The 25,348-nt window shown below is 43.6% G+C and overlaps 1 protein-coding gene across 2 annotated transcripts in view; it reads left to right on the top strand.

Annotated features, from left to right (window-relative positions):
• Positions 1-24,599, top strand: part of LOC311103053 (eIF-2-alpha kinase GCN2-like) — a 34,972-nt gene extending 10,373 nt beyond the window's left edge. Inside the window, exons 13-40 of one of the 2 annotated variants that reach the window (XR_014610058.1) lie at positions 13-76; positions 787-876; positions 969-1,091; positions 1,597-1,701; positions 5,796-5,862; positions 5,965-6,044; positions 6,356-6,457; positions 6,562-6,612; positions 6,818-7,054; positions 7,437-7,512; positions 10,326-10,447; positions 10,640-10,689; positions 10,931-11,099; positions 11,678-11,794; positions 11,940-12,005; positions 12,161-12,331; positions 12,458-12,592; positions 12,684-12,791; positions 13,053-13,181; positions 17,045-17,131; positions 17,506-17,618; positions 17,721-17,779; positions 18,180-18,283; positions 18,600-18,668; positions 19,580-19,624; positions 20,455-20,570; positions 20,825-20,953; positions 24,128-24,599. Coding sequence is in view for 1 of the 2 variants with exons in the window: in XM_084144569.1 (XP_084000695.1) it covers positions 13-76; positions 787-876; positions 969-1,091; positions 1,597-1,701; positions 5,796-5,862; positions 5,965-6,044; positions 6,356-6,457; positions 6,562-6,612; positions 6,818-7,054; positions 7,437-7,512; positions 10,326-10,447; positions 10,640-10,689; positions 10,931-11,099; positions 11,678-11,794; positions 11,940-12,005; positions 12,161-12,331; positions 12,458-12,592; positions 12,684-12,791; positions 13,053-13,181; positions 17,045-17,131; positions 17,506-17,618; positions 17,721-17,779; positions 18,180-18,283; positions 18,600-18,668; positions 19,580-19,624; positions 20,455-20,570; positions 24,128-24,185 (2,713 nt within the window). In the remaining variant the exon portion in view is untranslated. The remainder of the gene's footprint in view (positions 1-12; positions 77-786; positions 877-968; positions 1,092-1,596; positions 1,702-5,795; positions 5,863-5,964; positions 6,045-6,355; positions 6,458-6,561; positions 6,613-6,817; positions 7,055-7,436; positions 7,513-10,325; positions 10,448-10,639; positions 10,690-10,930; positions 11,100-11,677; positions 11,795-11,939; positions 12,006-12,160; positions 12,332-12,457; positions 12,593-12,683; positions 12,792-13,052; positions 13,182-17,044; positions 17,132-17,505; positions 17,619-17,720; positions 17,780-18,179; positions 18,284-18,599; positions 18,669-19,579; positions 19,625-20,454; positions 20,571-20,824; positions 20,954-24,127) is intronic. The other variant, XM_084144569.1, reaches the window with a different exon arrangement.
• The last annotated feature ends 749 nt before the right edge of the window (positions 24,600-25,348 follow it).

Here is a 25,348-nt window from a genome sequence, read left to right as displayed (position 1 = left end):
GTTTGCGTCTAGCCCATCAAACAGTGACTCGGAGAGTGACATCATTTTTGACAATGGAGATGGCAGCATATCCCAGGTTAGTGTTTAGATGTGACCCGATTCAGAATCGTAGGCATTTGACGCCATTTCCTACTTCACAGTAGGGCCGTTATTTATTTATTTATTGATTTATGTATTTTCTGTGCAGAAACGCCTCCTTGAACATGTGAACTTTCATATGCCTTAATTACAAACTTGTATGAGATCTGTAAATATTGATGAGAGAAATTAATGATGAGCCTAGTTTAGCCATGGAAAAGCACTGTATTTAGGGAGAAAGGCAGGATCCATGATTGGTTGAGATAATGAAGGAAGATAATTGAGAGACTAATTTCTGGAGGACAATGTCATGCTGACTTGTGCTTTTACATGTGATTTCTTAAAGAGATGGTTGGGGCTGAGGCATAAGAGGTTGTAAACTATGCTGAATGGGAGCGTAAACAAAGAAGCGCTCTCTAGAAAGCGTGAAAATCATTCAAGGGCATTATTCTCCTACTTTTCTCCAAAGTGGGATAACAAGATAATCAGATTTAAAAGAAGCATAACTTTCCAATGTTTCCCTCAACTACAGTGTATGATATACCATTTTGAAGCTCTGAGTGTACTTTTATAAAATGAATAATAAAAAATAGAAAAAGTCATTCTTGAAAATTGGACATAAGCTCTCCTTCCTGAATTCAGTCACATATTATCATCATACTGTGTGTTACTTTCATCAATTTAATCAATGTAATCTCCATCCCTCAGGAAGAGCCAAGCAAGAGAATGGGTGGTGACATGATAGAGAGCACAGACTCTGAGAGGCCACAGCTCATAGCCCATTATCTTTACATCCAGGTAAGGCTCAGTTCACTAGCACTCAACTAATACCCCACTAGAGGACACTGTTCTATGTCTAATATCTAACCTGTGTTCTCTTCTCCCTCCAGATGGAATACTGTGAAAAAAGCACTTTACGAGACACCATTGACCAGGGCCTCCATCAGGACAAAAGTCGCCTGTGGAGATTCTTCAGGGAGGTCCTGGATGGACTGGCTTACATCCACCAACAGGTCTGTCTGTGAACCCTCCGCCTCCCCTAATTAATGTCCTCCTCAGAGTGTACTGCAGGGTTAAATGTCTGCTTTAGGGTGTGGAACAGAGATGTAATGTGAAGATCAGAGAATTTGAGAAGAGAGGAGAGAGGTGGGACTGTCCTGTCACATTCGGTTAGGAAGGAGGGAGTCCAAGACAGTCACTGCTTGTGATTCTGCTGTTCCACTCCAAGTATCTGCTAAATCTTCAGATCCCAATGTCAAAGAAAGGTTCATAGTGGAAATTGAAGTGGGATATAATTTGTCCTGTAGGAATTATTGATGACTCATTATCCACCTTTGCAAAATTGTAAATTTAAAGGATCCTCTTCTCTTTTTCTCAAACACTCAAATGTTTTGGTATGCATGTTCCTTCCTTCCAAGCTGTCACAGCACAGCCCAGAACAACAATGATGGCATGCATGGCATGCTTTCAGCAATGGTTCCAATTAGCACTAATTGATCACCTCCATCTTTCCAACAGGGGATGATTCATCGAGACCTCAAGCCCGTCAACATTTTCTTGGACTCTCAGGACCATGTGAAAATTGGAGATTTTGGCCTGGCCACAGACCATCCTGCTAATGTGGTATGCATTAATGTCCTCGGCTCCGCTGTCTCCTGGTGATGGAGATTAATTAACTGATACCTTGAAGTTCATGTTGAGGTCTCTAAAGCCGTGTTCACATTGGCAGTTTGAAGTGACTCAAATCCTATTTATTTGCATATCCAATTTGAATCTTGTTCTTTTTCCTGCAGTCTGAACAGCCAAAAAGCACATGGAATCAGATATTTCAAGCCACATTTCAAACCACCTTCGTAGGTGGTTTGAAGTCGGATACAAATCTGATTCCTGGCCATGCGACTTGTCTGAACGGTCAAATCTGATTTAAGTGGATTTTAGACTAGGTTATTTGGCATATTTTGTTGCTTGCTAGCTACTCTGTTGACAGTTTGACAAGAACATGTGGTAGCTAACTAGCTTTTTAATTGTTTACAAACAAATTAGTGAATGTGCTATAAAGCTAAACAGCTACCTAGCTAGCTAGTTGACTTCTGTGGCTATCCAAAAAGGACTCGTTTTGAAAGTTGGATCATCCTTTGAGGCTTTAAGTGTTCTTACACTATGATTTTGAACATTCAAAGCAACTGGGAAATGGCAGGCATTGTCACCTTAGCTTGCTACATTACTTCTGAGTGATATGAAGCACAAGCACCACCATCAATCAGCCTACACCACTGCACACACTCCCGTCATTACTATGACAACTAGCATAGCCTTGTCAGCAAATGACTGCTGTCTGAACACACACATCCGATTTGGTAACTTGTTGCTGTCAGTAGTCCAAAACGGATTTGAAAAACAAAACTGATTTGAGCATTAAGGCCTGCAGTGTGAAAAAGCTTAAGGCTGCGTTTACAGGCAGACCAATTCTGATCATTTCTTTCACTAATTGGTCTTTTGACCAATCAGATCAGCTCGGAAAAAGATCTGATGTGATTGGTTGAAAGACCAATTAGTGCAACAAAAAAAAATCAGAATTGGGCTGCCTGTGTGAACGCAGCCTAAGTGGAATGTAGTCAAAATATTCCGACCCTACCGTTTCGCTTGTTCAGAGGTGGGAACAAGTCACTAATATTTGTGTCAAAAGCAAGTCTCAAGACACAAGGGCAGAGTCTCAAGTCAAATCCCAAGTAGAAAGGGTTGAGTCTCGAGTCCTGTCCAAGTCGTGCATTCTAAGCGCAAGTCAAGTCGAGTAGAGCCACAAGTTCTTTCAAGTCAAGTCTTAAATCAAGTAAAAAAAATAATCTGTACATTCAACTACAAATCTTTGTCTGTTTATTGAGGAACCAGACAGCCCTTCTCATTATTTTGTCTATAACACATTTAGATTATGTAATAATGTTAATAACAAATTCCAAATGCAAGCTTCATAAGTATATTATTCATTTCAAGCAATTATGACATACCAAAAGACCAGTAGGCCTATGCTAGTAATTGTTGCTTGATGCCCCACTGCTGGTGAGCTTGTAAAGTATTCTTGATCACCAAACAATTTTTTGAGCTATATATTTATGGCAATACTCTCTCTCTACAATTTGATGTTTGCGCTGCACCTGATCCTATAGCTGTACAGCAAATTAGCAATCTGTTTGCTAGCTCTGAAACTTGCTGATTCTCAAACTTTTTATTTTTTCTCGCAACACTCAAAAAGCAGTGCTTCAAAGCTCGCAACCATGCGCGCATAACAGCTGCGCAAATGTAACCTCATTATAGCCATAAACGGTTATGCATTTTCAAAATGCAAGGTACAGAAATAAACTGCGGTTTTTTTCACCTGCATTTGTAGCTGAAAGTCATTCATGTTAGCAGTCAATATCAACTACGGATATCATGTCACTTCTCTGGAGTCCAGAGCAAGCAGGATCATACGGCCTACCTGTATGCAGTGGAGGTTGCAGGATTGGCTGGAAAGCATGATCTGTCTACACCGCCCGCTATCACTTTGGAGGGCGGCCTGCCCACAGAATGCTCGTTGCCAACTGAACTGGGTAGACCTTTTCTTCCTCACATATACCGTAATTAATTTGCCAGAATATGTTATCTTCATCCCATAATATTGAAGGCAGTGCGATGTTACAACTATCTTTAGACATATAGCCAGCCAGTAGCAGACCAAACTAGGCATATCTGAAATATGAAAAGGATCAATGAAATCACCAGGTAACCGATGTATTGTTCTGGCAAAGGTGCCTCCATAGTAGATTTCTAAACTGTATACAGTGCATTCGGAAAGTATTCAGACCCCTTGACCTTTTCCACATTTTGTTATGTTACAGCCTTATTCTAAAAGGCATTAAATAAATACCCCACAATACCCCATAAGGACAAAGCGAAAACGGGTTAAGACATTTTTGCAAATGTATTAAAAATAAAAAACATACCTTATTTACATAAGTATTCATACCCTTTGCTATGAGACTCGAAATTGAGCTCAGCTGCATCCTGTTTCCATTCATCATCCTTGAAATGTTTCAACAACTTGATTGGAGTCCACCTGTGGTAAATTCAATTGATTTGACATGTTTTGTAAAGGCACACAACTGTCTATATAAGGTCCCACAGTTGACAGTGCATGTCAGAGCAAAAACCAAGCCATGAGGTCGAAGGAATTGTCCGTAGAGCTCCGAGACGACAGGATTGTGTCGAGACAGATCTGGGGAAGGGTACCAAGTGTGCAGCATTGAAGGTCCCCAAGAACACAGTGGCCTCCATCATTCTTAAATGGAAGAAGTTTGGAACCACCAAGACTCTTCCTAGAGCTGGCTGCCCGGACAAACTGAGCAATCGGGGGAGAAGGGCCTTGGTCAGGGAGGTGATCAAGAACCCGATGGTCACCCTGACAGAGCTCCAGAGTTCCTCTGTGGAGATGGGAGAACCTTCCAGAAGGACAACCATCTCTGCAGCACTCCAACAATCCCTCCTCAGTAAAAGGCACATGACAGCACACTTGGAGTTTGTCAAAAGGCACCTAAAGGACTCTGACCATGAGAAACAAGATTCTCTGGTCTGATGAAACCAAGATTGTACTCTTTGGCCTGAATGCCAAGCGTCACGTCTGGAGAAAACCTGGCACCATCCCTAAGCTGAAGCATCATGTTGTGGGGATATTTTTCAAGTGGCAGGGACTGGGAGACTAGTCAGGATCGAGGGGAAAGATGAACGGTGCAAAGTACAGAGAGATCCTTGATGAAAACCTGCTCAGGACCTCAGACTGGGGCGAAGGTTCACCTTCCAACAGGACGACAACTCTAAGCACACAGCCAAGACAACGCAGGAGTGGCTTCGGGACAAGTCTCTGAATGTCCTTGAGTGGCCCAGCCAGAGCCCAGACTTGAACCCAATCGAACATCTCTGGAGAGACCTGAAAATAGCTGTGCAGCGACGCACCCATCCAACCTGACAGAGCTTGAGAGGATCTGCAAAGAAGAATGGAAGAAACTCCCCAAATACAGGTGTGCCAAGCTTGTAGCGTCATACCCAAGAAAACTCTAGGCTGTAATTGCTGCCAGAGATGCTTCAATAAAGTAATGAGTAAGGGGTCTGAATACTTATCTACATGTGATATTTTTTTAAATATCTAAAAACGTGTTTTTGCTTTGTCATTCTGGGGTATTGTGTGTAGATTGATGAGAGGAAAAAAAACACAATTTAATCAATTTTAGATTAAGGCTGTAATGGAACAGAATGTGGAAAAAGTCAAGGGGTCTGAATACTTTCCGAAATGCACTGTATATGTTTATATGGATTATATAACATAGGCCTACTCTGTTTTTGTCAAGCAAAACCTGAGAAAATGAAGCAAGTGCTTTCTGGTCCATAATCTCTGGATATGCAAGCCTGCCTTTGCGTGCCAATGCTGATGACTGGTCATTGTTCAACAATCAAGACCATTTCAAGTAATTAGTCACAAGTCTTAATTTAACCATGATGGTGTTCCAACCCCGGTGCAGCTCAGTGTAAACAAGCGTAACGGTAGGGTCGGAATCTTCTGGCTAAAGTGGAATGTTGAAGCTTTTAAAAAAAGTTTGTGTATTCCTTGTGTTTTTATTCTGTGTCCAAATAACTCAATAATTAACAAAGAACTGGTTTTGACTGTAGAAATCATCTCCTCCCCTCAGGCCGCAGCAGGTAAACTGGATATTGAGGAGAGTGGATCTGTTCTGATTCTCAAACCGGACCCAACAGGTACTGAGAAGCAAAATCCATTCTTCTCTAACTGGCTTATAACGTGTCTCAGGGTCTGTGACTATATATTTGCAAAACTGATTATGTTTTATTTCTGAACAGGGAATATGACTGGTATGGTTGGTACTGCCCTATATGTCAGTCCAGAGGTGCAAGGAAATACCAAAGCCACTTACAACCAGGCAAGAAATATGAATGGAACACACACCAACGTCAATTGAGAAGAATAAAATAAAGAGACACTGTCTCAGTACAGTCATTCATCCAAAAAAGTAATCTCAAAGTAGTCTAGGAATTATAATAACTTGTAATGATTTAAGGGCCTTGACTCCTTGGTGGAGCATATACTAGTGTCCTCCATCTGTTTTGAGGTAGTTCAAGGTTTTCCAACAGTGTTACTGTATCCTTAGTAGGAGATATATAATTCAGGATTGATTGTTTAAACCAGATGTAAAGGGAAGAGGGTTCATCCGTGATCTGTGTTTCTCCTTAGAAAGTGGATCTGTTTAGCTTGGGTATCATCCTGTTTGAGATGTCCTACCGACCCATGACCACTGGCTCTGAACGCATTTCAGTCCTGAGCCAGCTGCGCACGGTGAGTCTGTCCAGCACAGGTGTGGGGTTGGGGGGGCAACGGGAAGGGTCTCACTCACTCATCTCTCATCACTGTCCCATTACTCTTGTCATTCCACTCTGCAGGAGGACATCCACTTCCCTGAAGACTTCCCTGAGTGTAAGAGTGGAACGCAGGTGAGGAAGGACGTATTCAATTCATGTTACACAAGTTATACTCTCAGCTCTCTGAATTTTTGTGAAACTATGTAAAAAGTTGAAGTAGTAGGTCACTTTAAAGTCCCACAATGGGAAGTTTGTAATGAAACCAAACTGAGTGACATTACACAGTATAGGCAGTTTTACTTTGATTGACTGATCCTTAGCCCAGTGTCTATCTCAGAGGAAGGTGATTGGCTGGCTGCTGAACCATGACCCGGCCCTGCGTCCCACGGCCCAGGAGCTCCTGAAGAGTGATCTGCTGCCCCCGCCCCAGATGGAGGAGTCGGAGCTCCACGAGGTCCTGCAGCACACCATGGCTAACGTCAACGGCAAGGCCTACCGCACCATGGTCAACAAGCTGTTCTCCCAGAACACCTCCCCCGTCATGGACTACACCTACGATGTTGACCTCCACAAGGTACCAGGCCTACTGCTCCGGCCAACACAGTGGAGCAGACCCTCAAACCTGTCCTAGCGGCCTACCATACAAAGACAAACACAACCCAAAGCCAACCAGACATTAATACTTGGGCGTCACTATCCTCTCTACCACATCATAGCATCTCAAACTATTGTTTATGACAGACAAGTCTTGGAGAAACTGTTGAACTCCAAGAATAGAATGGTCCAGAGTAGGAAGAGCTACCCATCTCCTCCTGTAGGTGTCACTGTAGACACAGTAATGATGCTGCTTCTGTGATTATGCAGTTCTCCTGTCATCTGGTTCATATCTGGCGGGACTGTTTGAGCTTTAATCGATGCCTTTTGATTCCTAACAGACTGTCTTTGTTTTGCTGCAGGGCAACTTTAATTTAAACAGTGCCAAATTGCAACAGTATGTGTACGAAACAATCACCAGGATCTTCAAGAAACATGGTGAGTCCAGATTCAGAGTCTCATTTTAAGAGCTGAAGTGAAGTTTACTCTCTTGTGCAAATGACTTGACCCATTCCACTTTAAAGTTGCTGTTATGAAGACCTCACTGGGGCCTTGATTTGAACATCTGCTCGCATACACTACCAGTCAAAAGTTTGGACACACCTACTCATTCAAGGCTTTTTCAGTATTTTTACTATTTTTTACATTGTAGAATAATAGTGAAGACATAAACTATGAAATAACACATATGGAATCATGTATTAACCAAAAAAGTGTTAAACAAATCAAAACATATTTGAGATTCTTCAAATAGGTCGGGCACTGATGTTGGGCGATTAGGCCTGGCTCGCAGTCGGCGTTCCAATTCATCCCAAAGGTGTTCGATGGGGTTGAGGTCAGGGCTCTGTGCAGGCCAGTCAAGTTCTTCCACACCGATCTTGACAAACCGTTTCTGTATGGACCACGCTTTATGCATGGGGGCATTGTCATGCTGAAACAGGAAAAGGCCTTCCCCAAACTGTTGCCACAAAGTTGGATGCACAGAATCGTCTAGAATGTCATTGTATGCTGTAGCGTAAACATTTCCCTTCACTGGAACAAAGGGGCCTAGCCCGAACCATGAAAAACAGCCCCAGACCATTATTCCTCATCCACCAAACTTTACAGTTGGCACTATGCATTCGGGCAGGTAGTGTTCTCCTGGCAATGTTTGTCTATGGATATTGCATGGCTGTGTGCTCGATTGTATACACCTGTCAGCAACGGGTGTGGCTGAAATAGCCAAATCCACTAATTTGAAGGTGTGTCCACATACTTTTGTGTATATTGATACATGTTGTAGACATTTTAACTCGCTGCGGTTCTTTATTGGAGTTGTTTATTCAGTTTCTGGTCTGTCCAGGTTTAGATTACTTTTTTTAAATTATGCAATATGCAAAGTAGATGCTGTATTTGGCTGGCAGGCACACTGGTTGAAGTTGAACTTCCAGATTGTGTCTTTTAATGTTTATATTTGTATGTATACTGAACAAAAATATTAACGCAACATGTAAAGTGTTGGTGCCATGTTTCATGAGCTGAAATAAAAGATCCCAGAAATGTTCCTGTATGCACAAAACGCGTATTTCTCTAAAATGTTGTGTACAACCCTGTTAGTGAGCATTTCTCCTTTGCCAAGATAATCCATCCACCTGACAGGTGTGGCATATCAAGATGCTGATTAAACAGCATGATCATTACACAGGTGCACCTTGTGCTGGGGATAATAAAAGGCCACTCTAAAATGTGCAGTTTTGTCACACAACATGATGTCTCACGTTTTGAGGGAGCATGCAATTGGTATGCTGACTGCAGGAATGTCCACCAGAGCTGTTGTCAGTGAATTGAATGTTCATTTCTCTACCATAAGCCACCTCCAACGTCGTTTTAGAGAATTTGGCAGTACTTCCAACCGGCCTCATAACCGCAGACTACTTGTAACCACGCCAGCCCAGGACCTCCACATCTAGCTTCATCACCTGCGGGATCATCTGAGACCAGCCACCCAGACAGCTGATGAAACTGTGGCTTTGCTCAACTAAAGAATTTCTGCACAAACTGTCAGAAACCGTCTCAGGGAAGCTCATCTGCGTGCTCGTCGTCCTCAGCAGGATCTTGACCTGACTGCAGTTCGGCATCGTGACCGACTTCAGTGGGCAAATGCTCACCTTCGATGGCCACTGGCACGCTGGAGAAGTGTGCTCTTCACGGATGAAACCCAGTTTCAACTGTACCGGGCAGATGTCAGACAGCATGTATAGCGTCGTGTGGGCGAGCGGTTTGCTGATGCCAGTGTTGTGAACAGAGTGCCCCATGGTGGGGTGATGGTATGGGAAGGCATAAGCTACAGACAACGAACACAATTGCATTTTATCGATGGCAATTTACATTTTAGTCATTTAGCAGACGCTCTTATCCAGAGCGACTTACAGTTAGTGCATACATTATTTATTTTTTTCATACCCCCCCGTGGGAATCGAACCCACAACCTATCGAACCCAATTTGAATGCACAGAGATACCGTGATGAGATCCTGAGGCCCATTGTCATTTTTTTATTTTTTTTTGTCATTTAGCAGACGTTCTTATCCAGAGCGACTTACAGTTAGTGAGTGCATACATTTTCATACTGGCCCCCCGTGGGAAACGAACCCACAACCCTGGCGTTGCAAGCGCCATGCTCTACCAACTGAGCTACAGGGGACTACATCCGCCGCCATCACCTCATGTTTCAGCATGATAATGCACAGCCCCATGTCGCAAGGATCTGTACACAATTCCTGGAAGCTGAAAATGTCCTAGTTCTTCCATGGCCTGCATACTCACCTGGCATGTTTGGAATGCTCTGGATTGACAGCGTGTTCCAGTTCCCGCCAATATCCAGAAACTTCGCACAGCCATTGAAGAGGAGTGGGACAACATTCCACAGGCAACAATCAACAGCCTGATCAACTATGCGAAGGAGATGTGTCGCGCTGCATGAGGCAAATGGTAGTCACACCAGATACTGACTGGTCTCCTGATCCACGCCCCTACCTTAAAAATAAATAAAAAAATAGGTATCTGTGACCAACAGATGCATATCTGTATTCCCAGTCATGTGAAATCCATAGATTAGGGCCTAATTAATTTATTTCAATTGACTGATTTCCTTATGAACTGTAACTCAGTAAAATCTTTGAAATTGTTGTATGTTGCGTTTATAATTTGTTTAGTGTACATTAAACTTATTATCATACATTTACATTAGTGTCTCTGTGGCTGTCTTTCCAGGGGCTGTGCGTCTCCAGACCCCCCTGCTCCTCCCCAGGAACAGGAAGCTGTATGAGGGCAGTGAGCCGGCCTGCTTCATGGACCACAGTGGCATGCTGGTCACCCTGCCCTATGACCTCCGGGTGAGCATCAGGAAGCAGGAAGTACTACACGCTCCGTTAACTAGCCCTCAATGATCCCAGCACTCAGTGGACTAGGGCCAGGATAACTCCGGGACAACCCTGGGACAACCTCGGGACTGTGTGTTTCCATAGTGATGTATTGTAGTCCTGCATGCACTGTTTTACTTATTCTCTCTCTTGTCTCCATTCCAGATGGCATTCGCAAGATTTGTGGCCAGAAATAATATTACCCATTTCAAGAGGTAAATCTCATAGTCAGGAGTCAATCACTGAGTACTTGAATCTAACCATTTCATATGCATGTTCAGTCTTTGATAAACCTGTGGATGTCATCCTGTGTGTGCGCGTGTGTACGTGCGTGTGTACGTGCGTGTGTGTGTGTGTGTGTGTACGTATGTGTGTGTGTGTGTACAGCATCGAGCATGTGTTTATGCCCAGTGTAATGTAATGAAACCAGCTTAATTTAATGGTGTGTGTGTGCAGGTGGAGCATTGAGCGTGTGTTCCGGCCCAGAAAGCTGGACAGGGCCCACCCCAGGGAGCTGCTGGAGTGTGCCTTTGACATCATTGTCCCTGTCACTAACAGCCTGCTGCCTGACGCTGAGACCATCTTCACCATCTCAGAGATTATCGAGGAGTTCAGTGTCCTGCAGGTACCACACTGTTACCACTCCGTCTAGTAATTCCTCTTACCATGTTACTTCCCCTGTCAGTCTAGCTAAGGTCACAGACCATACTGTCCTTTACAGTATACTCCCTGTCTCAACTCGGCCCCAGACACTACTGTCCACTCTCTGTCTAGCTCTGGTCACAGACCTGTTCACTCCCTGGGTTCTAGACAGTGCAGGAGGCACAGTTCACCCAGCACGAACCCATTCCAACCCAGGCCTGCTCTACTACAGCTAGAAGACCAGCATGCCGCCAGGCCACCTCTAAAAGGCCCTCCCTCTCCCTGATTGCACCACTTACTGTATAACCCCCCCCCCCCTTCTCTGTGTGTGAAAGCTTTTAAGAATGTATGTCACTCTGAATGAGAGGGCAGCATCCAGCCTGTGGCCATTATTCACTGAGCAGTCCTACAGTAGTGCTTTAGGGATGAGGCTGGACTGTAATTGTGCTCAGGTGTTATTGTGTTTGTGTTTGATGATGCTGTTAGGATAGGAACTACCACTCTCTACCAGGAGAGACACTGTTGGGTGGTGTAATGGTGTGTTGTTGGATGGTGTGTTAGGAGAGGAACTACCACATCTACCTGAACCACACCAGCCTGCTGAAGGCCATTCTGCTACACAGCGGCGTCCCCGAGGACAAACTGAGCCACGCCTCCAGCATCCTCTGTGACGCCATGGTTAGTACTCTACACACGGCGCTCATGTGCAAGTTAAACACACTATGCATGCGTACATTGTGTGAAATAAGTTTTGTCCATTTACATTTTTGTTCTACAACTGGAACTATAAAATTGTATAATGGTATCCTGTCTCTGTTCATAGAGTGAAAAGCTGACCAGAAGAGAGGTGGAGGCCAAGTTCTGTAACCTGTCCCTGTCCAACAACAGTGTAAGTACCTCCTGTTGTCTCTGGCATCTGGTGCTTATGACTGGTCTGGTGAATTCATCAGTGTCTCCACTTTTCTCTGCTCAAGGTCAGCCTTTTTTGAACCGATACTGTATTTTCTCTGTCCATGTCCGATGTTGTCTGTGTCTCCCTGTCAGTTACAGACTCTGTATAAGTACATAGAGCAGAAAGGAGACCTGCAGGACCTGGTCCCCCTCATCACCTCTTTGACCAAACAGAAGACTGCCGTCACCCAGCTGGCCAAGCAGGGCCTCAAAGACCTGGAGGAACTCACTGGCCTGCTCAGGAGGCTGGGAGTCAAGCTACAGGTACCACTACTACTAGATCTCCCACTTCCTAACTCTTACTCCGAGTCTGGTGTATGAAGAGAATGGCATTTTGTGTGTGTTTCCTGCGGATTTATTGATTCTCTCTCGTTTTTGTGTGTCTTGTAGGTGGTTGTAAATCTGGGTCTGGTTTATAAGGTGCAACACCATTGTGGGGTCATCTTCCAGTTTGTGGCCTTCATCAAGAAACGCAGACGCACAGTGCCAGACATCATGGCTGCAGGAGGAAGATACGACCACCTGGTAATGTCCCCATCCTACCACCCTCCTGCTCAGGTCCTTGGAAGTGTTGAACTATCAGGATTTAGTCCTTATCAGGGTTCTCTTCCTGTAGATCCTTGAGTTCCGTGGCCCAGCGTCCTCTGCTCCTGTCCCTTCGGCAGTAGGGGCCAGTGTGGCTCTGGACAAGATCTGTGCTGCCCTGGCCAGCATGGAGGAGCCGGTGAGTACTATTAACAATTCATCAGTGTTAATGACCCACAGACACAGAAGGTCATATTTGTTAATGGCTTATTACTTTGAGCCTCCATGAAAGTTAATGTCTGTTATTATACAGCCTCTAAAATTTAGCTGTTTTGGAAAGGCTCCCATTTGTATATACTGTACAATGACAGTTGATGGGTCTACCCCCTCTGTAGTTAACTGAGAATTTGTGTGGAACTCTTTGTGTGAGCATGTTTTAACCTAACTCTGTGTCTGCTAGCCCTCTATCAGTTTGTGTGATGTGCTGGTGGTGCCAGTAGGTCACACCTCCATGGGCCGAGCCATCAACGTGGTCCAGAAGCTGTGGACAGCCGGTGTTTCTGCTGACATTGTCTATGACGTGTCACAGGTCAGTGATGAGCAGCCCGTAGTGCCGTCTGCTGTGAAAATACCAAACCAACAGGTGGCAACACCTCCATTCTATTCTACCCCACATGGATAGGCAGACCAAACTGCATGTACAGTGCCTTGCAAAAGTATTCATCCCCCCTTGGCGTTTTTCCTATTTTGTTGCATTACAACCTGTAATTTAAATTGATTTTTATTTGGATTTCATGTAATGGACATGCACAAAATAGTCCAAATTGGTGAAGTGAAATGACAAAAAATAACTTGTTTAAAATAATTCTAAAAAATAAATAACGGAAAAGTGGTGTGTGCATATGTATTCACCCCCTTTGCTATGAAGCCCCTAAATAAGATCTGGTGCAAACAGTTACCTTCAGAAGTCACATAATTAGTTAAATAAAGTCTGCCACACCACTAAGCAAGGGGCACCACCAAGCAAGCGGCACCATGAAGACCAAGGAGCTCTCCAAACAGGTCAGGGACAAAGTTGTGGAGAAGTACAGATCAGGGTTGGGTTATAAAAAAATATCAGAAACTTTGAACATCCCACGGAGCAGCATTAAATATATTATTAACAAATTGAACGAATATGGCACCACAACAAACCTGCCAAGAGAGGGCCGCCCACCAAAACTCACGGACCAGGCAAAGAGGGCATTAATCAGAGAGGCAACAAAGAGACCAAAGATAACCCTGAAGGAGCTGGGCTTTACGGAAGAGTGGCCAGAAAAAATCCATTGCTTAGAGAAAAAAATAAGCAAACATGTTTGGTGTTCGCCAAAAGGCATGTGGGAGACTCCCCAAACATATGGAATAAGGTACTCTGGTCAGATGAGACTAAAATTGAGCTTTTTGGCCATCAAGGAAAACGCTATGTCTGGCGCAAACCCAACACCTCTCATCACCCCGAGAACACCATCACCCCGATGTTTTTTCATTGGCAGGGATTGGGAAACTGGTCGGAATTGAGGGAAACCTGTTTCATTCTTCCAGAGATTTGAGACTGGGACGGAGGTTCACCTTCCAGCAGGACAATGACCCTAAGCATACTGCTAAAGCAACACTTGAGTGGTTTAAGGGGAAACATTTAAATGTCTTCGAATGGCCTAGTCAAAGCCCAGACCTCAATCCAATTGAGAATCTGTGGTATGATTTAAAGATTGCTGTACACCAGCGGAACCTATCCAACTTGATGTAGCTGGAGCAGATTTGCCTTGAAGAATAGGCAAAAATCCCAGTGGCTAGATGTGCCAAGCTTATAGAGATGTACCCCAAGAGACTTGCAGCTGTAATTGCTGCAAAAGGTGGCTCTACAAAGTATTGACTTTGGGGGGGTGATTAGTTATGCACGCTCAAGTTTTCAGTTTTTTTGTCTTTTTGTTTCACCCCAAAAATGTTTTTGCATCTTCAAAGTGGTAGGCATGTTGTGTAAATCAAATGATACAACCCCCCCAAATCAATTTTAATTCCAGGTTATAAGGCAACAAAATAGGAAAAATTCCAAGGGGGGTGAATACTTTCGCAAGCTACTGTAAAGTTATTTACCTTTACCGTATATGGAACTGTAAACACTCAGGGGAATGGGATCCATTTTGAGGTTCCTTTTATAAGTCTGTTAGTGTAGCTCGTTTAAGAAACACGATGCCCAGTTGTTTCTTTGATCGACTTTCCTCATCTCTGTTACTGTAAAGAGTTATATTAGCAGTTTTTACTTTCAGTTTGTAGGTGAAGTCTGTTGACCAATTCTCACCTGAGATGTGTAGTTATCTCCCTGGTGAATGTGAATGGTGTAGTGTCACTGTGCTGGGCCATGCCTCTCACATTCTTCATGTTTATGTGATGGCCTGATTCAGACTGCCTCTGTAGTGAGCGAGACAACATCCAGTGGTCAGGTGGCCGTGTTCAGTTTATTTTTAAAGTGTCAAGCTGCTCCCCTCCTGGTCTATTGTTAACACCTTTCACATGCACTGCTTTTACTGGCCAAATCTCCAGTAAGTGCTAATTTATAGTCTGGAGATGGTAAAGTTTAAAGTTTTGTCACGTGCACAAGTACAGTGAAATAAAAGCCCCTCTAGCTTTTACTAGACAAATATGGTGAACCCTTTCCACATGCGGTCAGCTGGGAGGCATATGGCAGAAAGCTGGTCGGCCCTCAGTCATCCACAGTGGTGGACCTGTAGCCTTAGCTCGCTCGCTCTGTCTGTCAGTGAGAGAGCTGCTGTGAGGAAGCTGGTGGGGAGCGAGACTCCTGGAGAGCAGAGCAGAGGTCATAAACAGTAAAGAGATTGTACCTCAGCAGTCTACTGTTCTGGTCTGACCCAGCTCTGCCTGCCAGAGGAAACCTGTCTGGCAGTATTTGATTAGGATAAATCAGCTCTGCTGCTCACACACAGCCACAGGTGAGTACACTACCTGGACAGGCCCCGGTTTGGGCACTGGGGAGAGCAGCTCTCCGTTCCAAGCAAAACTTGGTTCTCCGCCGCGCCTGAGGAATTTGAGGCACAAGTGAAGCATTCCACCAGCACACATTTGAATTATCCAGACCTTTCGCTGCCATGGCCCAGTGGTATCTCAACCTTCCCTGGTCTCTCTCTCCTATCCCCACCACAGCACCCACTCTGATCTCAGTGTGAAATGGGGGAGTTTTCTGCTTTTATTATGACATTCCACTCGTGTTGTCCAACACGTACGGCACACGCTCTCTGTTTGCACAGGAACTGATGAGATGTAGGAAAGCCACTGAAACCTGCCAGAACCCAGCTTTCAGGACACCCCTAAACCACCAGGACTGCTTCCAACTCGTACTCTTAGACAGACAGCCCACCTTTACTAAACACATTTTACATTTTAGTAATTTAGCAGACGCTCTTATCCAGAGCGACTTACAGTTAGTGAGTGCATACATTTTTCATACTGGCCCACCGTGGGAATCGAACCCACAACCCTGGCGTTGCAAGCGCCATGCTCTACCAACTGAGCTACAGGAGGCCACATCACATCAAACTATCTTTCCCATAATCCCACTGTCATCGTACATAAGAAACATGGGGCTGAGGGAGAGTTTATCCTCAAGCTAATACACTGTAAAGTGTTGAAGGGGGTCCACTTGCTCACTGTAACCACTTAACTCTGTAGCCCACTGTAACCACAACCCCTATAGCAAGCACATGTTGTGCAATAACATGCAAGGCAGGTTCTAGTTCACCAAAACCACACAGTTGGTTAATCCACATAGTAGCAGTTGCTGTAAATGTTAGTCTGGGTCTAGAAATGGGTTGCAGGATCTGGAGCCCATTGTGATGTTGGGAGCAGGATATACTGTTTTTACACTTGGCTATTACAAAGTAGTGTTTTCTTTCTACAGTCAATCAGAGCCATCTAGAGTAGGGCCGGTGCGATTCTGCATTATGATGCATTTACATGACACTTTTACGTTCTATGCCAGCCATGTTAGCTCCCAATTAACATTTACATGGGGAATATTTAAAAAATACTATAAAAATGAACGTCTGGAATGAGCATTATGATGCATTTACATTTGACATTTTAGCAGACGCTCTTATCCAGAGTGACTTACAGTAGTGAGTGCATACATTTGTGTATTTTCTCGTATTAGTCCCTCGTGGGAATCGAACGCACAACCCTGGCGTTGCAAGCGCCTTCTCTACCAACTGAGCGACACGTTCTATGACAGCCGTGTACGCTCCCCATTTTAACATTACATGGGGAATATTTAAACAATGCTATGTAGCTGTAATTCTAGAATTAGAACAATATTCTAAAAGTTGGCGTAACTCTCTAAATATGGCTCTGGTGTCACTGTTTCTTGTTCCCCTCTGTGTCTGACTGTGTCGTTGTGTCCAGTCCCAGGAGACTTTGCTGGAGCACTGTAGACAGGCTGGCATCACCTGCATGGCCCTGGTCTCAGACAAGGAGGGGAACTACATCAAGGTAATTATAATGATAATTGATTTTTATATAGAGCTTTTCCAGATGCTCAAAGCTCTTTACATAGTAACTGTGCTTTACTGCAACTGTATGTGATTGTAAGTCCTGGGTGGAATGCAGCACTTTGATACATTCACTTGGCCAGCATCTGACTATGTAGTGTGAAATGGAATATGGCTTAGTTGGCTGTTTCTCCTACTTGTACTATGAATGGACTGCACCTGTGCTGTAAGCTTGGTGCATATAAATGGTATTGATATGAATTCCAAATGGTTTGATGTATACATTAGTTTGATATGAAAAATATGAGAATGTAGAATGAAAGTTTGTGTTGGAAGCAGGTCTGATTCCCCTCCCTATCCCCCGTGTGTCCCCAGGTCAAGTCCTTTGAGAAGGAAAGGCAGTCAGAGAAGAGGATTCCAGAGTCTGACCTTGTGGATCACATTGTTCAGAAATGTCGGACCAAATTCTTTGAGGAGAGAAATATTCGGTGACAACACGGTTTACTAACCCACACACTAACTCTGTAATAGACTTCTAGTGTTGTTGGGGAAAGAGACTAATACAGCTGTGTTTGTCTCTCCTCCAACAGGGAAATCTCTGAGACTGTCTCTCTTCAGAACCCCAAGGGGTCACTCGTCAATACCTCTGGTACAGTTGAACAGCCTCTTCTCGACCCTGTATCCAGGGATGACCCTCAGTACCATTGACTTGGTTCTGGGTTTGATTTCATACGAGCTCCTACATGGTGGTAGAGCTGTGTTGAATGGATAATTTAAAGGGTGATGGTGAATTATGTGAGCTGCAAAGTCATTAATGCTAGTGTTACATTTCACACCACTTCTGGCTCACACGCACAGTATATGTAAACCTTAATGCAACACACTGGCCGTATTAGGCTGGGTAACAATGATGGCTTCTCAGTGTACTGGTGTCTGTCGGTGATGGTGTGAGAAGGCTGTAGAGGAACTCAGCTCAGCCATATTCCCATGGTCTCATTAGGGGTGTGTGTGTGTGTGTGTGCGTGCGTGCGCGCGCTGTGGCTTGACAGGATCATCAGAGCAGCACGGGAGCAGCGCCTCCAGTAACATGAACGTGTTACTTATCTCTCCAGAGAAGGTGTCCTCCAGTGCTAAACGGCGCTACGAGACACAGGTTTGTCAATCACACCGGTCACTCAAACCTGTCCTGAAGTAGACTTTAACAGACAGACTGAGCTAAGCCCAGTCACGCAGCCGACCACGAGACAACTCTCTCTGGCTGTGGTTCCCAGCTCTGTCTCACTTAAGCAATGTAGCATCCATCAAGGTCAGACAACACGACGCCTTTTACGCACGGCCAGCCCAGTTTTAAACCCCATTGGCTCGCATGGAGACCAATTGCATGTGAAGATGAAGTGGCTTTTGTTTCCCAGTTTCATTGGATTCATCGGAGCAATTACTATTTTTTTCCCCCACTCTCTCTTTTTCAGATACAAACCAGATTGCATTATCTTGCTAGCAATTTACAGAACAAGAGCAATGACATCGAAGTTCTGGCTGTAAGTAATTTGCTGTTTTCCCCGCTTTACACCTTATCTGTTGAATCCATGTGTGAAATAGTGAAATGAGGACAGAAGTTAGCTGATAGCTATAATAGCAAACATCAGCGTGCAGTGGGATTTAGAGAGCTCCCCTGGAGGTAGATAGCTACAAAGTGATTCCAGTTGCTCCAGAACAATAAACAAAAAACAAAAGGAGAGGGCATGTCATTTGGAGCTAAATTGCTACCATATTTAGTTTATTTGTGGTTTTGGAGTAAATTTGAAAGGAGGTATTCACAGAGTAAATTGTACAGTGTAGTATTTACTGATACGACATACTCCAAATACATTTGTCATTCCATATGTTTGTGTCTGGTTCACATCAGAGAGTTAGAGGCTAGATGCTGGAGTGTAAGTTATTGAAACATTACAGACATAATCGCCTAGATGCCGGTATGTATTTACTCAGAGCTGTAAGTTTGGTTCCAGGTTACATCATCAGTAATCCTACCTGTCTGTCATAGGTAATACCCCTAACTAAAGAGAAATCCAATTTTCCCAAAATATAAAGGCATATGATGGTCCTATGATTTCCTGCGAAGGACCTTTACAGTAGTGCAGTCAGTGGTGGTGAGAGCACCATGAATGAAGAATAATTAGGTAATGTTCTGCTCACAGAGTACATTGATACAGCACAGTGTGCAAATGACCTTAAGCTGAGGGAACTGAACCTTCTGTTTTGTGTTGCCAATGTGCAATGTGTCTTGATATTTATAGTTTATATTTGGATACTGTGGCTGAGGTCACATTTACTTCCTTAGAAAACAGACAGCATGCTATGTACGGTATGGTCTGGGAGTACATGGTGAAATAACATCCATTGTCTTTGTGGAGTCTAACGCACCTCCCTCTGTTGTTTTTTGTCCCAGGTGGACCTGCCGAAGGAAACCCTCATCAACTTCCTATCATTGGAGGTCTGTACCCAGCTCTGCTTATCATTAACTCTGTCTGCACAGTCAATAAAGGACATCTTGGCAGGATGGAGGAGGGTATGGAGGGAGTCCTGTCTGGGGAGCTGGGGGAACACCTTCACTCTCCTCCTCCAGCAGTCCTGCCAGGACCCTTTAGGTCACCTGCCCTGAGTCCCCCTCCCACAAACACCACAGACTTACCAGCTGGGACAAGGTGTGAACACTCACATTCCAAACTCCTGATCGCAGGGCCTGCCAAACGAAGCCGGAACCCCTGGTTTTCATCAACAACAAAAAATGAGAACGTCAATTATATGGTGTTAAGAAACATAGGAAAGATAAAAAATGCTCTGAACACAAGCAGGGTTGCATAACTAAGCAGACGCTCGCGCCAAATGAATGGCGGTCCTATACAGTTCCCCTCTCACATCACACATGTGGCTTTGTGAGTGAGTGTCAGAGAAAACACTTTCACTGTATAAAACAAATTACAATGCCCAGACTCACAGGAAACCATGCATCACACGGACTAATTACCCCACAGAGCAGTGAGGGACTGGGACTCTTAACTCTCCCAGCCGCCTCTCTCACTGGGCAGCTTTACTGCACCGCCAGCCGCGACAGGCAAAAATATACATTGTGGAAAATCCACAACCTGCAGATCTCTTTTATATTTCCCACCATTAACTGCAGATGGTGGAGTGAATGTTTACACAGTCTCCGACACGGTAACTACAACTACATAAACAGCCCTGTTTGTTTGATCGCAGCAGCTATGTTGAATGTCTGATTGCTGGTTTCTCGCTCTCTCTTTCTGCCACTTGTCTCTCCAGTTTGATGGAGATGAGCAGTTCAACATCAGCGTTAAACATCTGCTGTCACGTCTCCCCAAGCAGCGCTACCTCAAGTCCATCTGTGAGGAGATCCACCACTTCAAAATCCTAAAAAGGTGCGTAGTTGTAGCTGTGTACTGGGCATTCTTTTTTTCTTTTTTTTATTCAGGGTCTGGGTGTTCCAGGGCAGGCAAACCCAGCCCAGCCAGAGTGTGAGAGCAGGGCAGTAGACCCTATCGCCTCGCCCCTGTGTGCTCCCGGGGTCTGACTCAGGCCTTAACTCGCCTTTTTATTAAAAATCATGAAACCTGAGGAAAACGGTCGAGAGCATTAAAGGTCCTTTAAAAACCAGACTTCCTTTTATGACCAGCAAACACCAGAAAAGCCCAGCCCATACCCCAGGTGTGTGGATGTCAGTCAACTCTTCAAACAGAGCAGGTCAAAGATAACTACAGTCTGTAAAACACCAACTCCTCAGATGATCAGATTTCCATTTGGGGTAAGGATTTGTCCTGTCTCTGTCTGACTTCTGTCTGAGTTTCTTCACTGTGAGTGACACCCAGAGCCCTGGGCCATAGACCAGGTCACAGGCAGGGTTAAAGCCCCACTGCAGGCCTTCTGTACAGGGGACTGGGCTAATATCAGCCTCACTGCCTATAGCCCTGCTCAAAGACTGCCTAGTTTTATTTGGATGCTCAGAACAAGGAGCCTATGTAGGATTTGATGGATTCTCTCTCATGAATGGGTATAACATAGAAGAAAGCAAGAGCCCATTTCTCTGGCTCTAACAGGGCTCTTCGTAGACCATCCAGAGCAGTTGGTTTTAATTTAATGTGTGTGTCATTCACTGATGAGGGAAAAGTGTTTACTGATAAATTACCATCATTTGCTAACAATGGAGATATTCACAGTGGATTTTATGTGCATGTTTGTTTGTTTTCGCTTGAACTAGGTCACAGAGAGGGCCAGATACAGTGCCTTCAGAAAGTATTCACACCCCTTGACCTTTTCCACATTTTGTTGTGGTACAGCCTGAATTTAAAATGGATTACATTTTATTTTATTTTAGTCCCTGGCCTACACACAATGCCCCATAATGTCAAAGTGGAATTAGGTTTTTAATAAAACATGAAAAGCTGAAATGTATTGAGTCAATAAGTATTCAGCCCCTTTGTTATGGCAAGCCTAAATAAGTTCAGGAGTAAAAATGTGCTTAAACAAGTCACATAATAAGTTGCATGGACTCACTCTGTGTGCAATAATAGTGTTTAACATGATTTTTGAGTGACCACCTCATCTCTGTACCCCACACATACAATTATCTGTAAGGTCCCTCAGTGGAGCAGTGAATTTCAAACGGCGATTCAACCATGAAGACCATGGAGGTTTTCACAAAGAAGGGCACCTATTGGTAGATGGGTAAAAATAAAAAAGCATACATTGAATATCCCTTTGAGCATGGTGAAGTTATTAATTACACTTTGGATGGCGTCTCAATCGACCCATTCACTACAAAGATACAGGCATCCTTAATTTTACATTTTAGTCATTTAGCAGATGCTCTTATCCAGAGCGACTTACAGTAGTGAGTACATACATTTTCATTCGTTCTGGTCCCCCGTGAGACTCGAACCCACAACCCTGGCATTGCAAATGCCATGCTCTACCAACTAAGCCACACGGGACCTTCCTAACTTAGTTGCCAGAGAGGAAGGAAACCGCTTAGGGATTTCACCATGAGGCCAATGGTGACTTTAAAACAGAGTTACAGAGTTTGTCTGTTATAGGAGAAAACTGAGGATGGATCAACAACATTTTACTCCACAATACTAACCTAATTGACAGAGTGAAAAGAAGGAAGCCTGTACAGAATACAAATATTCCAAAACATGCATCCTGTTTGCAACAAGGCACTAAAGTAAAACTGCTAAAAATGTGGCAAAGCAATTAACTGTTTGTCCTGAATACAAAGTGTTATGTTTGGTGCAAATCCAATACACACATTACTGAGTACCACTCTCCATATCTTCAAGCATAGTGGTGGCTGCATCATGTTATGGGTATATTTGTAATCATTAAGGACTGGCCAGTTTTTCAGGATAAAAAAAGAAACGGAATGGAGCTAAGCACAGACACAATCATAGAGGAAAACCTGGTTTATTCTGCTTTCCACCAGACACTGGGAGATGAATTCACCTTTCAGCAGGACAATAACCTAAAACATAAGGACAAATCTACACTGGAGTTGCTTACCAAGAAGACAGTGAATGTTCATGAGTGGCAGAGTTACAGTTTTGACTTAAATCTACTTGGAAATCTATGGCAAGACCTGAAAATGGTTGTATATCAATGATCATCAAACAATTTGACAGAGCTTAATACATTTTGAAAGAATAATGTGCAAATGTTGCACAATCCAGGTGTGGAAAGCTCTTAGAGACTTACCCAGAAAGACTTACAGCTGTAATCACTGCCAAAGGTGATTCTACAAAGTATTCACTCGGGTGTTTGCAAAAATGTCTAAAAACATGTTTTCACTTTGTCATTGTGGGGTATTGTGTGTAGATGGGTGAGGAAAAAAAATATATTTAATCAATTTTGAATTCAGGCTGTAACTCAATGTGGAATAAGTCAAGGGGTATGAATACTTTCTGAAGGCATGGTAAGTGGGCCAAAGGCCACAGTAGTAAACAGTCGCCTGGCTGCACTGTGCCTATAAACTACTCTGCCCATATGGCTCCACAGTCATTGAGCTGCAGCTACAGCCGCTCTTTCATTTACTTCAAAACAGACTCGTAACTTGATGCCCGCCAGATCATCTGAAATACCCTGTGAAAGAATGAAAAGAAAGGGCAATAATGATGGTGACAATGAATAAGAATAGTCCAATTAGGCTGTTTTTCCACAAAGAACCGGCCAGTTAAAACATACTAAACCGACTTTACCTGGTGTGGTAGGCTTACACAAGAAAGCAGTTATAGGTTATTGTCTGTCATTGATGTCCGTAGTAATTGTTATGCATTCCCTTTACACATAGAAACATACACCGAATGTACAAAACATTAAGAACACCTTCCTAATATTGAGTTGCCCTCAGAACAGCATCAATTCGTCGGGGCATGGACTCTACACAGTGTCAAAAGCGTTCCACAGGGATGCTGGCCCATGTTAAATCCAATTCTTCCCACAGTTGTCAAGTTGGCTGGATGTCCTTTGGGTGGTTGACCATTCTTGAAACTGTTGAATGTGAAAAACCCAGCAGCGTTGCAGTTCTTGACACAAACCGGTGCACCTGGCACCTACTACCCTACCCCGTTCAAAGGCACTTAAATCTTTTGTCTTGCTCATTCACCCTCTGAATGGTACACATACACAATCCATGTCTCAATTGTCTCGGCTTCAAAATCCTTCTTTAACCTGTCTCCTCCCCTTCATCTACACTGATCGAAGTGGATTTAACAAGTGACATCAATAAGGGATCATAGCTTTCACCTGGATTCACCTGATCAGTCTATGTCACGGAAAGAGCAGGTGTTCATAATCTATTGTACACTTGTGTACTTCAACATAGCCTGCTAATGGCCATATGGGGTTGGGGTTGTTTTGGACAAACATTGCGTTATTGAGAAATGGGCTTTGATATTGGGACTTGATGAGTGTGTTGTCTTTGCAGAGTTGCTGTGGTGGTTTTGTACAGCTACAAGGACGATTACTACAAGATTCTTCTGTGAAACCGAAGATGTGTTACTGCTCAGGACAAGCTCCAAGCTGCTCCCAGCACAGCAGGCTTCCTGTGGCACTTTTCTTTATAGAGAAACAGTATCTGTTTAGAAAGATGACAGCTTTATTATGGCTTTCCTTTTGAGACTCTGAACCTAACGGCAAAAGTTAACTTTTAGTGTTAAATTGTGATCCAGTTACAATCATCTCTGAACCTCACAGCATTTTGTGCTCCTCCCTACAACTACAAGACAAAAAGATGGTTTCTAATCTTCTTACTGTACCTGCCTTAATGTAACGGTTAATATACATTCTGAGGAGGATTTTTTTTTTGATTGCAGATGTGTTGCTATATTTCCAAATAAATGGCCAATTCCATATTGTGACATGATGAATAATAGCAATAAATCACATATTTTCCCTCAGTTTGTGGTTCTCTTCTGTGAGATTGTTCTGCGGGAACAATGAATAATACAAAGCAGCTCCAACCTTGGACATAGCTGAGAAACTTGATGAATAACTATGGACTCTGAATATTCTATTACTGAGTTTTTTGACTACTATGAATCTCCCAACATTTTCCTGTTGAATGTGAACTCCGATGGTATGGAAAAAAACGTTATGCTGTAAGAAACTAAAGAAGAAAGGCACCTCAAATGGGTGATTGAGTTTTCAGAGCAGTCTTCACTTCCTAATGTTGAGGTTTATGAGCAAATGGTGACAGACAAGTTGAAACAGAGGCACGGTCCGCAGTGTGAATTCTTCAGGTTGTCCGTTCAAGCCTTCCTGGCTCAGCATTTTTCTGTCTGTCGTTTTATGAAGCCTTGACTGTGAGACTGAGGTCTGGCCACTGCATTCCCCATTCCTCATCCATAGAGTCCTCTAAGCAAGGGATCATCAACTAGATTCAGCTGCGGACTGATTTTTTCTTATTTTTTCTTGAGGATGGTCAGGGGCCGTAACATAATTACAAACAATTTATAGACTGCAAATTGACAGCAAGAAGCCTAAACCGATTTTATATTTGACTAAAACGTATAATCATTTCAAACCTTGCTTACTTTTGTATATGATCACATTTACATTTACATTTTAGTCTCCCTGTTATGCGTATGAATACTTGGGAACAGGTTTCCAAAATTGAAATCATCTGGAGCTGATTTCCAGGTGTTTT

This window comes from Coregonus lavaretus, assembly GCF_964263955.1.
Source record: "Coregonus lavaretus genome assembly, chromosome: 27".
NCBI classification, from domain to species: domain Eukaryota; kingdom Metazoa; phylum Chordata; class Actinopteri; order Salmoniformes; family Salmonidae; genus Coregonus; species Coregonus lavaretus.
The sequence above is the reverse complement of the archived record's forward strand: the minus strand, read 5'-3'. Positions and strand labels throughout refer to the sequence as shown.